The 14749-nt window shown below is 42.8% G+C and overlaps 1 protein-coding gene across 5 annotated transcripts in view; it reads right to left on the reverse strand.

Moving 5' to 3' along the window:
- Positions 1-2: 2 nt before the first annotated feature.
- RAF1 (Raf-1 proto-oncogene, serine/threonine kinase) overlaps positions 3-14749 on the reverse strand; it is a 62898-nt gene continuing 48151 nt past the window's right edge. For 3 of the 5 annotated variants that reach the window (XM_041459128.1, XM_041459130.1, XM_041459127.1), the window contains 12 exons: positions 13836-13989; positions 12348-12407; positions 10604-10631; positions 10385-10512; positions 9249-9366; positions 7850-7934; positions 6801-6977; positions 6057-6103; positions 4576-4694; positions 3206-3337; positions 2554-2688; positions 3-1060 (listed from right to left, as the gene is read on the reverse strand). In XM_041459128.1, the coding sequence (XP_041315062.1) occupies positions 920-1060; positions 2554-2688; positions 3206-3337; positions 4576-4694; positions 6057-6103; positions 6801-6977; positions 7850-7934; positions 9249-9366; positions 10385-10512; positions 10604-10631; positions 12348-12407; positions 13836-13989 (1324 nt within the window). In that variant the 3' untranslated portion in view covers positions 3-919. The remainder of the gene's footprint in view (positions 1061-2553; positions 2689-3205; positions 3338-4575; positions 4695-6056; positions 6104-6800; positions 6978-7849; positions 7935-9248; positions 9367-10384; positions 10513-10603; positions 10632-12347; positions 12408-13835; positions 13990-14749) is intronic. The other 2 variants (XM_041459131.1, XM_041459129.1) reach the window with 1 other exon arrangement.

The following is a 14749-nucleotide window of genomic DNA, read 5'->3' on the forward strand; positions in this document are numbered from 1 at the left end:
CCTAAAATTTAATTTATTTTATTAAAATAAGATAATCAGAGGAACCTTGGCTTACAATAAATGCATTTTCTCAGGAGCAATAAAAACAAAATTAAAACCCAAATCAACAAGAAAAACTGTATATGCTCAGTTTCCTCTTGCTAGTGCATCTCTTGGACGACAGCTTCCGCTGGGATGCAGCCTCTGCAGGAGGTGGGAACATCCTCAGCCTCTGCCAGCCCAGCCCAGCACTCCTCACCCCCTGCCTGGGCTGCAGCAGCAGGTCCATAGTACCAAAGGCAGCTGGGAGGCTTCTCAAGATGACCAGAGCAGGACTGGCTCACCTCCTTCTCTGAGCAGGACAATTCATAACAGATTCCATCCTTTTGCAAGAGTTTTTCTTCTATGTGCAAAACTATTGCAAAACTATTTTGTGTTGGATTAGCATTTGAACTTATTTCATTGGCTTGGTGAAGCTCTTAGGCAGGAGCTGATTTCCAGAGTTATTTCCTCTTCCCACTCCAGGCACAACTCCCCAGGGTGAGGTGACACTTGGCATGGGGCAGTCAGAGCACCAGAACATGACCTGTCCTCAGAGCCCCTCACTGAGCACAGAGCAAACCCAGCCAGAACCACTGCCAAAGAAACAGCCATCGCTTCTGGGAAGGGGAAAATAAGGCTCAAGTGCATCTATTAAAAAAATAGTAATAGATCTCTTGATTTGTAGTCTGTTACCTCTCCCAGAACAAGAGATGGTAGCAAAGGCAATGAGGAGCTGTGTCCCTGCAGGCTGAGAACTGCACAAATCCGTAGCAGCTTCTTGGTGGGATGGGACGCGGAGGGTCCTGCCGGAGGAGCCCGGCCACCGAGGCTGGAGGCACAGCTCGAGTTCCCCCTGCTGCTCCAGCCAGGAGCAGGGCAGGAGCAGGGCAGGAGCAGCTCAGAACACGGGCAGCCTGGTGGAGGTCAGCGTGCACGAGTTGATGTCCTCGGTGTGGGCGGCGCGGTGCAGGGACGGCTCCGAGGCGCTGCGGTTGATTTTGGGCAGAGAGTGCTGCAGCAGCTCGATGGACGACAGGATCTGGGGGAAACAGCAGCTCTGAGAGGCTTGTGGGGCCTGCAGCTGCCTCTGCTCCCATCTAAACCTTCATTCAGTCATTAACTCCTTCATTCATTCACTCATTCAATTCTTATCCAGTTCAGGTTTTGCATTAATGCTCTGTGGGGCACTGAAAACAGAGCTGGAGGAACCCAACTGTGCCCATCACTGTCAGTGCTGGGAGGCCTCAGGGGGTTCCAGAGGCTGGGAGGGTGCTCCTCATCAGTGCACAGACATTAGGAGCAATTAATGAGCATCTAAACCACCCCCCAGCAGAGTAACAGGGAAGGAACTGCATCTTCTGCCAGACATTTAAAAACAACTTTCTAAACAATGCTTGACTGCAACAGCAAGAAGTCATTTTTTTCAAAATTACTGATGTTTAATTAATTAATTACTCATCATCAATGAGTTTAAGAAAGTACCCTCCCCATCCCCATAGTGACAGGAAAAGATAAAGCATCCCTTGCAGAAATACCAAAAATTGCTCCATGAATTTACACCCCCAGTGGATTTTGTTTCCTTGTTCAGAGTTGTGGGGAAGGAAAGGAGCAGTGGCCTCTCATTTCCCTCAGCCTACTCTAAAATAAAATGGATATCCAGAGATAGATTTCACTTTTATGGAGTGAGGGGGGTTTGGTTTGTCTCTAGGCAGGTCAGGGGTTGAAAGCCTGCTCTGCTGTTAGCCCAGCACAGCCTCAGCCCCACAACTGCAGGTTGTGCTCCACGGACTCAAACTGCCAAGAGCTGCGTTAGCAGTAAACACAGAACCAGGGCACAGGCTGCACCTCCTATTAACCACAATTTCCATCTGAGCAGACTCTTGTTGTGCTAATGGCTCTTCATATGAGCATCTAAACCACCCCCCAGCAGAGTAACAGGGAAGGAACTGCATCTTCTGCCAGACATTTAAAAACAACTTTCTAAACAATGCTTGACTGCAACAGCAAGAAGTCATTTTTTTCAAAATTACTGATGTTTAATTAATTAATTACTCATCATCAATGAGTTTAAGAAAGTACCCTCCCCATCCCCATAGTGACAGGAAAAGATAAAGCATCCCTTGCAGAAATACCAAAAATTGCTCCATGAATTTACACCCCCAGTGGATTTTGTTTCCTTGTTCAGAGTTGTGGGGAAGGAAAGGAGCAGTGGCCTCTCATTTCCCTCAGCCTACTCTAAAATAAAATGGATATCCAGAGATAGATTTCACTTTTATGGAGTGAGGGGGGTTTGGTTTGTCTCTAGGCAGGTCAGGGGTTGAAAGCCTGCTCTGCTGTTAGCCCAGCACAGCCTCAGCCCCACAACTGCAGGTTGTGCTCCACGGACTCGAACTGCCAAGAGCTGCGTTAGCAGTAAACACAGAACCAGGGCACAGGCTGCACCTCCTATTAACCACAATTTCCATCTGAGCAGACTCTTGTGCTAATGGCTCTCCACAAAGCCCCCAGGCCCTGTCAGGACACCCCACTCACCTGTGGGAACAGAGGTCGTTCTTCCCGAACTTTCTTCAAACAATCTGCTACCAGCCTCTTCATGGCCTTGGGGCAGTTCTTGTACAGCTTGCTGAGGTCTGGGGAAGCATAGCCCCTGCCAACCATGAAAATGATCTGCAAAACACCCACCCACAGCACAAAAAGCAGGTTACACAAGGGCCTCACTGCTGGGCAGCTGTAGTGCCCCCAGGGTGATGAAACCCAGTCCCACAGGGCACAGCACAGCCCTGCAGGTTTGGCTAACAGCACAGCTTGGGAAAGACCAAACACAAATATTCAATACTCCAAGGTTGGACAATAGTTACTGGGGTTTTTCCCTTAGTAAAAAGCACCAAATCCCATCTTCCTGATGTAGCAGCAGAATATTTAACACCAAAATGGGAATTTTCCGTAACTTCAAATTAAAAACCAATATTTTACTGTGCAGCAAAAGCTATAACCTGGGAATAAATTAACAGGGCACTTCAAATGTTTATGAACAAGGGATTTTTTCCTTTGAGTACCTGCACTGTCAGTTACACATTTACTGCTGAAACCAAGCAGGCTGTCAACACCACTGCAGCTAGTTTGCATTTGTATTTACCCTGCATTTCTGGAGGCCAAGGGGATGTGCTCCCAGAGGGTTCCTCACCTGATCTCTGTTGTTGATGTGGGAGTAGGGCAGCTCTCCTGTCATCAGCTCATACAGCACTATTCCATAGGAGTAGACATCTGACTGGAAGCTGAAGGGGTTGCTGTCCTGCATCCGGATCACCTCGGGGGCCTGCCAGGGGAAAGGAACTATGAACAAAGCAGAAAGCACAAGAGGAGAGAAAGGATTTGGGAAGCAGAGACAGGGAGCTCAGCTGAAATGAGTGAGCAAAGGGCACCCCCAAAGCTCTGAGGAGTTTACCTAAGGCTCTGGAGAAGTTCAGGCAGGGCTACTCCACATCTTATCTAAAATACCAATACAGTTCAGAGCACACAAAATACCAATGCTTTACTGAACAAGCATTTTGCCATTACAAAAAAACATTACTATTTGGATTTGCAACATTTACTGACTCCTGTTGCACCTCACACAGAACTGAGCCTGAGTTTCACCATCAGTTCTTAAACTGGTATCAAGGTCAAAAGGGAAAAATACAAAATTCTAATCTCTTGTAAACTGATACCAAAACATGGTCAGGAAATGTGAAAGCCAAACACAAAACAACACATATCAAACAGATCAGGGAAGAAATGCAGGAATATTTAAAGATATTTGCAAATTATGAAATTTCTTAAAATAAACCCTGCCAGATGACTGAAAAAACAAGGTGTGAACCACCAGACGAACTTTCCCAATGGCTAAGATTTTTCTCTCCCTCCTAAAGAATTCCCTCAGAATTATTAAGCAAAGCACTAAAGTACAACAGCATAAAAACCACAATAAGGGATCACAGGAGCTTCCAAGGAAACAGAAACAACCTCCCCTCCTGTGACAGCTCAGCAAAGATGGGCTATAAATGAATAAAATAAATAGAGTTTTTTAAAAAAGCCTGCAATGAGCAAATATGCAGGGTTTTTTTTTCCCCCCAGGGTCTGTTTCATGTACACAAATACATTGCATGCCACTGGGTAAATTAGTTTTAAATCCTTTTATGGAAAGTTTTTAAAAACTTGGCTTTTTGTATAATTTTTTTTTTTTTTACAGAAAAGAACATTTCTGCTTCTGGAACTGTTTCAGGTGATGTTTGTATTTCACAGAGCACAAAACAGTCTTAGCCAAGCATCCTGATATTTTTAATACAAATTCCCAGATATACTGGCAGCCCTAAATATTTAAAATAACTCACAAGCCCCAGTGGAGAGTCCATGGGTGCCTGGTGCCTACTTTGCACAATTTGCAAATTTTGCACTCCAGCACTTCCATTTTAACTTGTCCTACAGCTGGAACAAAAATCCTCCCAGGACTGACAGAGCTGAGTGTTCAGGACAGTGCTGAGGGGAGTATTTCAGAGCAGGGAATGTCATGCTCACCATCCACAGGATGGAGCCCGTGGGCTGCTCCACCTGCTGGGATCCACTCCACCTGGATTTTACAGTTGCCAGACCAAAGTCTCCTATTTTCACTGTGAGGCCTTCATGAAGAAATATATCTGTAGGCTTGTTAAAGAAACTGCACAAAATGGAGTCAACAGTTCTGTGTTTTCTGACCTGACTAGCAAGTGCTGCTTGTTTTACTGAAGCCTGCTGTGAGCCGTATGGGAAACAAAGGAAAAGGGATTTCAAACTAACATTTAACACTAAACCAGAGCAGATGTTCCAGCAGCATTTGTAGATTTATCTTTATGGTGAGCTAGGAAAGAAGTCAACAGTTCATTACCATCCATGGCTGCAGCTCCTTAAATAACTGGTGTTCACAAGTCAGAAAAGCATGGAAAAAACAATTACAAGGAGAAGTAAGTATCAAAAGTATCACGTAGGTACAAGTACAAAAGTACTTTTAAGTATCAAAATAAAATCTACTTCCATAAAGTTCTCTGGCAGATCTCCTGAGGTTTAACTATGATTTTAACTGGAAATACAGCCACACTATTTAAAATTGTGTCCTTCATGCATCTGTCTGTTACTGATCCCAGCACCTTCTTTGCTGGGGTTATTTTAAGAAGTTATCATTTAATGATTTCACTTAGGAATGCTGCAAGTTCAAAAAGATAATTCAGAAATATAAACATGACTGACTCTTTCTCATTTGTAGGTCAGCATCAGAGCTAATTTCACAAAAATGATCATCATTACCAGGAGTCACAAATTTCTGGCCTCCTATACAGTAAAATAATTGGGGTGGTTTTTGTTTAACTGAAAATGGAATCCACTGACATTCTGGAACTACTGAACTTGGCAGATGTTTTTTATGATGACATTTGCCAAAACATCCTGGTCACATTTGATGGAAGGAAGTTCCAATTCCCATCTCCAAGGATGTTCTGGTAATTTCAAGAGCAGGCATTTCAAAGGTGAAAGGAATTTTCCCTCCAGATGTGTTACTGAATATATATTTTTGCATGAAATATAATGGTAAAAGGCTGCCTTTTCCTGAGTTTAAAGTAAGATTTCTGGCTTCATTACTGCCCGCTATATGAGGAGTTCTAAATATATTAAGAATACACAAGAGACAGAAACAAACCCATGTGTGCACACAGATGAACAGGCAGATGAACACATACCTCCCAGCAATGAGGAGAGCAGGATTTGGGTACCAGAGCACTGAATAAACCCCATTTCAGTAAAATAAGAGACTCCTAGAGCACAACTGTTGCACATCTTTATCCCAAGAGTGGTAAACAAGCACAGATGTTCTGTGGAAGTCCTTGCTAGCTCATCAACAGGGATTGCCCATTAATAGTTATACATATAAATATATTTTAAATAACTGTTGCAACCCCCAGAGAAAGCAAGCTCCACATTACCAAGAAATCCCTCCCTGCCTGCAGAGAATGAAGACTCAGGAAGGATACTATTGGATTTCATGTCTCTGTGGATGATGTTCTTTGCATGTAAATAGCTGTGAAGGGAAAAGCACAAGAGCCATTAGCAGGGCTGATCACAACCAGCATTTTCATTCCCCCCAGACAGTTTATTCAGTTTATTACACACCCAACCCCTTCTGGCTTTCCATGAGTCTACTTTGGGAACAAAGAAATGGAGCTGTGATCAGTGCAGTGAAGAGATGCCAGGAAGGAGTGGCACAAGTTCCATGAACCCTGGAAAAGTGGGGCTGTCCTCACAGCCAGGAGCTCTGTACCCTGTGCTGGAAGTGCCCCATTTCAACGTGCCCAGCTCCTCAGTCTGACTGTTCCAAAGTGCCCCATTTAAATGTGCCCAGCTCCTCAGTCTGACTGCAAACCTGGGCCTGAGCTACAATGAATGAGCTGTGGCAGCAGCAGCTGCTCCTGTGCTCCCAGAATCAGAACCAGGCTGAAAGCAGAGAGCTGGAAATGCTTCCAAAAACATCTGGGTGAGTCCTGGGGAACAGAGCACCAGCCCTCATCCCACAGGCCATCAATCAGTGTGTGTCAAACACTGCACTGTTACACTAACACAGGGGAGGAAAAGCCCCTTCATTCTGAATTTACAGCAGCATTTCATCTGCTGCACTACAGCAAGAACTCAGGATGGACGAGCAGATAAAATAGAGAAAATATAAGTGGGGGGAAGGGAGGAAGGGGGAAAGCAGGAAGGGGGAAAGCAAGGGCACTCACTCCATGCCCTGCGCGGTCTGGCGGGCGATGTCGATGAGCTGGAACATCTGGAACTTGGTCTCCTGCACGTGCAGGTGTTTGTAGAGGCTGCTGCCCTCACACCACTGGGTGACAATGGCCAGGTTGTCCTTGGTCATGTAGCCCATGAAGAGCAGGATGTTCACGTGCCGGGTCTTCCTAACAGAGGAGCACCAAGAGAAATCAGTGGCTGCACCAAAAATGCTTCCCAGGGCTGCTCAAAATGCACTCCTGGCTGAAGGCATTTCATCTTTGCAATCCCAGGTCAATGTGGGACTGAAGTTTGGGTTTACAAATTATTAAAATGTACCACAGTTGTCATTTTCTGGTTTTCAGCTGGTCTTTTGCTTTTTAGTTACAATATTTCCTTTTAGTTACAATACTTCCTTTTAGTAATCAACATTTAAGAAAAGGATGTCTGAAAATTCAAATGGTTTGACATCAACAAGCAACAGTCACACTTGCAAGTGGTGTTAGAAGCTACTGGAATCACCCTGGAAGCCCTGGAAGGTGGGAAAAAGTGCCAGCTTTAGGTGGAAGACTGAATCCCAAGAGAAACCAAAGGATAGCTATAAACCCTAAAAGAATTATCAGATAAGGAGATGGTTTTTTATGTATCTACTTGGTTCATTTTCAGGAGTAACATCACAGACACTAAAAAACCTCAGGATCTGAAAGCAGAGAACAGTTACACTGATCAGTGCATGTGTTTAAGGAAAAAAATTATTATGCTGCAATTTGAAGAGGAACTTCAAAATTCAACACTTGAAGAGTTCAAGTGCTGTCTGGTGGTGAGGATTAGGGCAGAATTTATTAATCCCCACCTTCACTGCCCAGTGTGGTCTGAACAACGTGGGTGTTAAGAGACCACAACAAATTCTCTGAACTTGGACTGTCTTTTTTATTCCTCTCTGGAAATCTGCTTTTTGTGCCTGTCACACACAGAATGTTGGCCAGAAGGCTCCAGGGAGGGCTGGAAGGCAAATGCAGCACCTGGAGTATCAGAATTCAGCAGCAGAACACCAACTCACCTCAGGACAGCCACTTCATTCCTGAAAGCCTGGAACTGTTCTGGGGTTGGGTCAACAACCTTTAGGATCTTCACTGCTACATCCCCTGGAAATACAATTACCACAAAGGTTACTAAAAATGCAGCTTTCCTATCCTCTTCAAAGTAACATTAATAAACAATGTAATTAAAATTCCTCATCTGCACACAGCACACCTCTACTAAAGGGCCAAGATTTTCCTGCAGACAAATTTCTGTGGCATCAAGAAATTAACTGAGCTGAATTTCAGTCTAATGGAAAAAGCCATTCATTAATTATTCCCACACCTCCCTTCTATTTTTAGGGCTATGTTGGGCTACAATCCTTTTTGCAGGACATATGTACACACACCTTTGTGGTTTTGTTATCAAATTTAAATACTGAAGTGTTTATAGATAAACTTCATTTGAGCACATTAGAAATCCCAACAGCTCTCCTTCATGCAGAATTTCATTATTTAATTCTTGAAGAGGTGTCAATGTTCTATTAAAATAAATCATAATATGAATTTAGTTTTTATTACAAAATCTTACTGAACTAATTTTTCCTCTTGATTTCTGTGTCCCATTTAATTTCCATAATGAAAATCAGAACCTGCTCTTTACTTTTAGTGTAACAATAGTGCTGCCCTTGCTGCTGACAGCATTTGGGCTTTGAGACATGCAAGTATTTACTCATTAAAAATAGAGGGCAGCAGCTAAGTTTCCAGGTTTGTTTTGTCAGGTTTTTTTCTGGCAATCCTGCCATTTAAATTAGAGCCTGGAGGGGTTTCTGTGTGTCTCTCTTCAAAATCACAAGTCATGAATTTGGAAACAAATTCTGCAGCTTTGCAGTGTGCCTGTTTTCAAAATATTACCACTACCTACAGATCAAACTCTCACATTAATCTTTTTTCCATTGAAAAAACTCCCCAATTTATGCTGATTTCCTTTCCATCCCACCTTGAAATGAAGCATGCTAATTCAACCACAAAGGTTTTAAGAGAAGCTAAATATAATTGAACAGCAGGCTGTGGAATTTCCCAGCTAACAGAAAATAAACCCTTTTCAGAAAAGCAAGCTGGTGTGGAACATGGGAGTGAAGAGATCAGTGGGGTGAAAATGGAGATGCAGTTGTGAGATTCAGGTTTCGATGTCTGTGCTTTGCTTTAATCCCAGTGCTGCTCCTACACAGCAGTTCCTGTTTCTGCCTGTGCCTTTGGTGAAGGATGAGCCCCCAGCAGCAATAAATCCATTCTCCCTGGTGCCTTGGAGGCAGATGAGCACCCGGCAGCAATAAATCCATTTTCCCTTTGGAGGCAGACCTTTGAGGGAAAAGATGTGCACCCAGCACCCCAAGATCCATTTCCCCTGGGTTGCTGTCCCCCCAGACCAAGACTCACCATGCCACTTGCCCTTGTAAACTGTCCCAAAAGAGCCTGAGCCTATCCTGGTGGAGAGCATCACTTCACTGGCTTCTATTTCCCAGTAATAACTGGAGTCTCTCTGTCCACGAGGCCTCTGGAACAACAATTCACAGGGATTTCATTTTTAATCACCTGTATTACACACACACAAAAAAAGTAAATAACTTCCTTTACACAAGTTCAAGTTGACCTGAAACCTTGAGGGGTTTGTTCTGCAGTTTGGATTTTTGTTTTTCTCCTCAGTTTGGGAGGGTGGTGGAGGTTTTCAGCAAAAAACCCAAACAAAAAATCACCCCATTTTCTTGGATGTCTTGAACTGTTTATCATGAAGGTCTGCACTAGAAAATTAAACCCTAATCTGAGATTCTAAAAGGAACCTATGTTTTATGATCAATTATTTAAAAACATCTGAAATCTTTAAGAAAGTCGTTTCCTCAAAAGCACAATGCTAAAATTCTGGCAGTCTTACATATTTAAATGGAATAAGCCAAACAGATGAGAGCAAAAGTCTCAAACGCTTAACTGAGCAAAAACTGAATGCCACTGAGCAACTGTGTTTTCCTTGTGAAAGCTTAGGAGCCTTCAAAAATTTCAAGATATTATCAATTATTATTATTCTAGCTCTTCTTTCTTTCCCCTCACCCCTAAGTTTAAAACCAAACCTTTGAGGGAAAAGTTGCATTTTGTAAAATCTGTTTTTCCCTGAGACATTTGACTGTCCAAAGGAAATGAAAGCATTGTCAATATCCACTTTGTATGGAAACAACACAGTTCAAACAGAGCTAATAAAGCCAATTTTAAATATATTAAAACTGGATCAAAAGGATGCAACCTCTAAAGATTTAAAAAGTAATCCTTGGACCTGCACTGGCAATGTCACACCACTGCTTGAAATTAATTTAATACTCAGAACACTTTGTTCTGAGTATTTATAACCCAAGGCAACAGTGCCATCATTCCCAAATTAATTACAATAAATTGCTCCTGTATACACAATGCAGAGCAATCCAAGATTACCTGCATCTTTCAGTGCAGAAATTCATCCCAACACACCACTCCTCCCAGCACAGTGTAACTAATTTTTTAATTAAAACAAACATCACCATACTTACAATTTTGTTTTTTTCTTGTGTGTTAGACCCAGGGGCTCTCTCTCTTTGGGCTGGGACTGGGGTTTTAGGCTGAGACCAGCCAGTTGGGCTCATATTGTTAGGACTTCCAGACAGAGCAGAGGGTGAGGCTTTAAGACAGAAATGCAAGAAAACAACTGATGAGCAAGAAAACAACCAAATCAAACCATATTAGAAAATATTTAATTTTTGAACTCATACCTGATTCACTATGGCTTCGAATTGCATCCTGCAACACAGAAAATGGATAATAAAGTAAATAAAGGAACAAGGAACACACCAAGGAACAAGCAGGGCTGGTGTGGCAATTGCTGGGCCAGTTTTAGTGCAATACAGTACTGGCCAGCAGCTCCAGGATTGGGGATCTGCTCATCACACCAATCCTGCAGGAAACCCATGCAATTGTGAGTTCTGACAACAGGGAAGAGATTCACAGCATAATGAAAGGACTGCTACCAAAAAGGAAAGAGAAAAAAGGGCACAAAACAAGAAGAACCAGCAGCAACACTGTCTGCATTCCCCCTGCACTTCATGCTCATGTTCCAGGTGTGGACAGAGCTCCTGGGATGGCCTCTGCCCCAGGGGACAACTCCCAGCTTCTGAGTTAAAGCAAGACTTTTAAACCCCCCCAAATATTCCACTCAACATCCAGTGTGAAATAACTGTACATACTACTTCAACCCCCAAAAAAGGCTACACAAGTGCCCCTACACAAACCCCTCTCCTTTTCCAAGCATATTCCCACAGGGAATTTGGCATTTGAGCAGTGTTTTCCCACAGGTCACCAGGACAGTGCCACAAGTGTCACCTCATGCCACGGGCACAACACAACTCTACAGCCATGCACAAGAGAGAACTAAGCTCTGACAAACAGCACTGCACAGCTTCTCACCTGCCTTTTGCATTATCCCAAAGTACAAACAGGAAAGGGAAAATATCCAGGGACTGTGTGAGTACAAAGCAAGAACATGCACTACAGAGAGGTTAAACACTGTCAAAGTTAACAAAAGTCAATGCAAATTCTCTAGCTAATTAGTAGAATAATAAATGTAAGATTTCATAGGAGGACAGAACAAGCCCACATTGCACTCCACAGTTTCAAACTATTATCCTGAGCAAAGATTCAGCTATGAAATACATTGTTTAGGTAATTAGTTCCATTCATCCAGGCTGGACTAAGTACAGCTTTCTTGCAGATTGCCACTGCTCCACACCTGAGTGGATTAAAATCTGCATGAAGAACTCCTCAATTTCCTAATTTTGTTCAATTTAAGGATAATAACCTTTCAGAACCTGAATAACAAGTGACTGGTTTTGTACATCAGCCTGAGAATGTAACTGCTTTCAAGGAAGCTGGCAAAGGATGACTAAGGAATTCAAATTGTTTCTCATACTTATTTATGTGGAGTTCTTAGTTTGAAAAAGTATTTTTGAGCTTCAATCCTGATGTGAATATTTGTTTATTTGCTTCTGAATTCAACAGCAAACAAACCAAACCCCCTGTTCTTACAACACAAGTAACACCATCCCCAGTGCTGTAGTCTGTCAACTTTACTTTGATGGGAAATAAAAACAGTACAACTTGTTCTTAATCTCAGGGCTTTGGATGGGCACAGTCAATAAAAACCATTTCAAGAGGGAAAAAGCCATAAATGGATGTGTTTTGAGAAGGTTTTGCTTTAAAGGCTGTGAGATCCCATGCATTCTAACCCAAGCCTATTCACATTCAGAGGAGGATGAATTCAGCCAGATAAACTGAATGTGAAGCTCGTTATCAATTTGCCTCTTCCAATTAACAGCCTCAATATTTGAGTATAAACATGCTGGGAAGATTCTCATCAGATCAGGTCCAGATTAAACACTTCAGGTGGACACTGCCATGGCTTACAAGTTACAGCAATCCTGTTAATCACAAGAAAACAAAAGGCACCAAGGAAATACCTACTCTTCCCCTCAAACAAAAGCGTCTGCACCAGGAGCTGGGAGAAGCATTCAGGCTGTTATTCTAGGCCAACACAGTAAGAGATAAAAGAAAAGAACAGAGGAAGTATAAAAAAATATTTCTAAAAATTAAATGTTAGGCTAAATGAAAGAAAAAGTAACCTAGTTTGCATGATAAATTATTATTAAGTGCAGTAAAATTTTCAAGTATTCCTGCTCACTAGGATCTATCCTTGGGTAAATCACTTTTTTATGATGGTTTTTCTACTGGTGTACTAGAAAGTCTCTGCTACTTTCTTTCTGCTTTGCTTTGGGGTCTTTTAAAAGCCTTTAGGACATAACAACTATTTTTATGGTAATGTGAAGATCCAGAATAGAAAGTGTTTCTGGCTTTACTGCCCTGCATAAAAAAAATAAAGAAAGCAATGTCTCCTTAAAGACTCATCACTCTACCAGGTAAATAATTCAGATTTTCTTGAGTGCTTCTTTGTGGTTTGTGCCATCAGAGATGGTCAGCCCAGTCTGTGAATCAGCAAAAAGGGCTGGGAGCCAAAGAACCCAAAGAGAAAGGGAGGACACCTTCCCCCATAAACCCAGCTGACACAAAGCCTCTGACCAAAAATGCTTCCTGGGGCTGCAGGGCACTCTTGTTCTGCTGCCAAGGTCCAGAGGAACTCTAACTCCCTTCAGAGGATCTTCACGTTTCACACAAGTCCATAAATCACCAGCTGAAGATGCAGGTGAGCTCAGTGGTGAAAGGCATTTGCTTGGCCTCCAGAGTTTTTAAACTATTCCAGAGGCAAAAGCAACAAACAGAGCTTCCTCTCTCTCCCAAGCCCTGCAGTTCAGTACCTTCCTCTGCCAGTCTTTCCTGCATACCAGTTTGTTAAGGTTACCACAAAACAAAATTAAAGAAACCCAACCACTTTAGGTCTGTTTTCCAAGAGTTGTCCCTCACTGACAGTCTAAGGTAGGAAAATACAAGAAAATGGTGCTTGAAGGCAAGAACAGCAGAAATAGTCCCAGATCTGGCTTCAGCCCACAGGCCCAGAACTGTCATTAATTCCATACAGGTGTAACACAAAACAGATCCCCAGGAAGCTTTGACCTGAGCATTCCAAGTCCAAGAACTACACCCAGACTTAGGGCACCTTTAGTCTGACTGAAAATTAACACCAGCCTCCCCACAAACCCAGACTTTTAAATTTGGAACAACATTTTTAGACATGTCTAAAAAGCATTTCTTCACAAAACTGAGCTTAACTATTAGGCATCTTTATACACCCCTAGAATTTACCAATTACTCCAGCAAAGTTGATAGACCGCAAGAATTAATTATTACCTAACTATGCAAATGTGTCTCCTGAACTCATCACCATCAGCCAGCTGAGGCAAACAGTGAGCAGAGGAGAGAAGGCAGAAGGAAAAGCAGCCAGTGCCTGTGGCTGGGCAGTGGCAGGGGCAGCTGAGCCCTGCTCTGTGCCCACGTTACCTCGATGATGCGGCTGTCCACAGGCATGGTGGTGCTGACCATGTGCACGTTCGGGGTGGACGTGGAGCGCTGCCTTTGGGACAGAGAGCCCTCAGAGGAAGGGTTGGATGGGTTGAAAGTGAAGGCATGAGGTGTAGAATACCTGTGCTGGGAGCTGAGAAGGAAAGAGAGACAAAGGGAGAGTTGTGGTTATTTTTTTTTCCCCTCTGGCAAGTGAAAAACACTGTTCAATGTAACCTGTCCAAAAGCAATACACACACAATTCCAAGCAGAGGAAAAGCTGGGATTTACACATCAACTAAACTACTTGGTCAGCTGAATCAGTCCCAGTTTAAGAAATAAATTTGAAAAACTTGAAGATCTTGTCAGCTCACATATTTAATTAGTGTGTTTAGCTGTTTTTGCTGTTAGGAATTATGCCACAGTTCACCTCAATCCCCATCAAATCACATGTAATACACTGACAAAATACTGGCTCTGAGAGATGAATTCAGGACTGTGAAACTAAACAAACTGCTCATTTCAAGCCTGTTAAATGCACAGCTTAAGAGCTAAGCCCTGAATTTGTAAAGCTTTGCAAGACTGTTCAATGGTTTGCACAGAACAGCCAGCAAGGAAGTCATGAAACCCAACACCAGTTAAAAGGAGGCCAAGACTACAATCCAGCTCAACAAAGAGTTATAAATCACAGCTAAGGCCACTCAGACCATAAGGATCCCAAAACACAAATGTATCTTAACTGAAATGGGCCAGCCTTCACAAAACCCTTCAAAAGATCTATAAAGTTAATAAGTCATTGTTCAACAACACTGGAAATAAGAGTAAGATGGCAAAGATCAATTCCTGATGCAGTTCCCATTAAAATAAAGAAATAAAGAGATAGAACCATTTACAAGTCAGCTACGTGCTCTGTG

The sequence above is a fragment of the Pyrgilauda ruficollis genome, unplaced genomic scaffold, assembly GCF_017590135.1.
Source record: "Pyrgilauda ruficollis isolate IOZ18807 unplaced genomic scaffold, ASM1759013v1 scaffold131, whole genome shotgun sequence".
Lineage (NCBI taxonomy): Eukaryota > Metazoa > Chordata > Aves > Passeriformes > Passeridae > Pyrgilauda > Pyrgilauda ruficollis.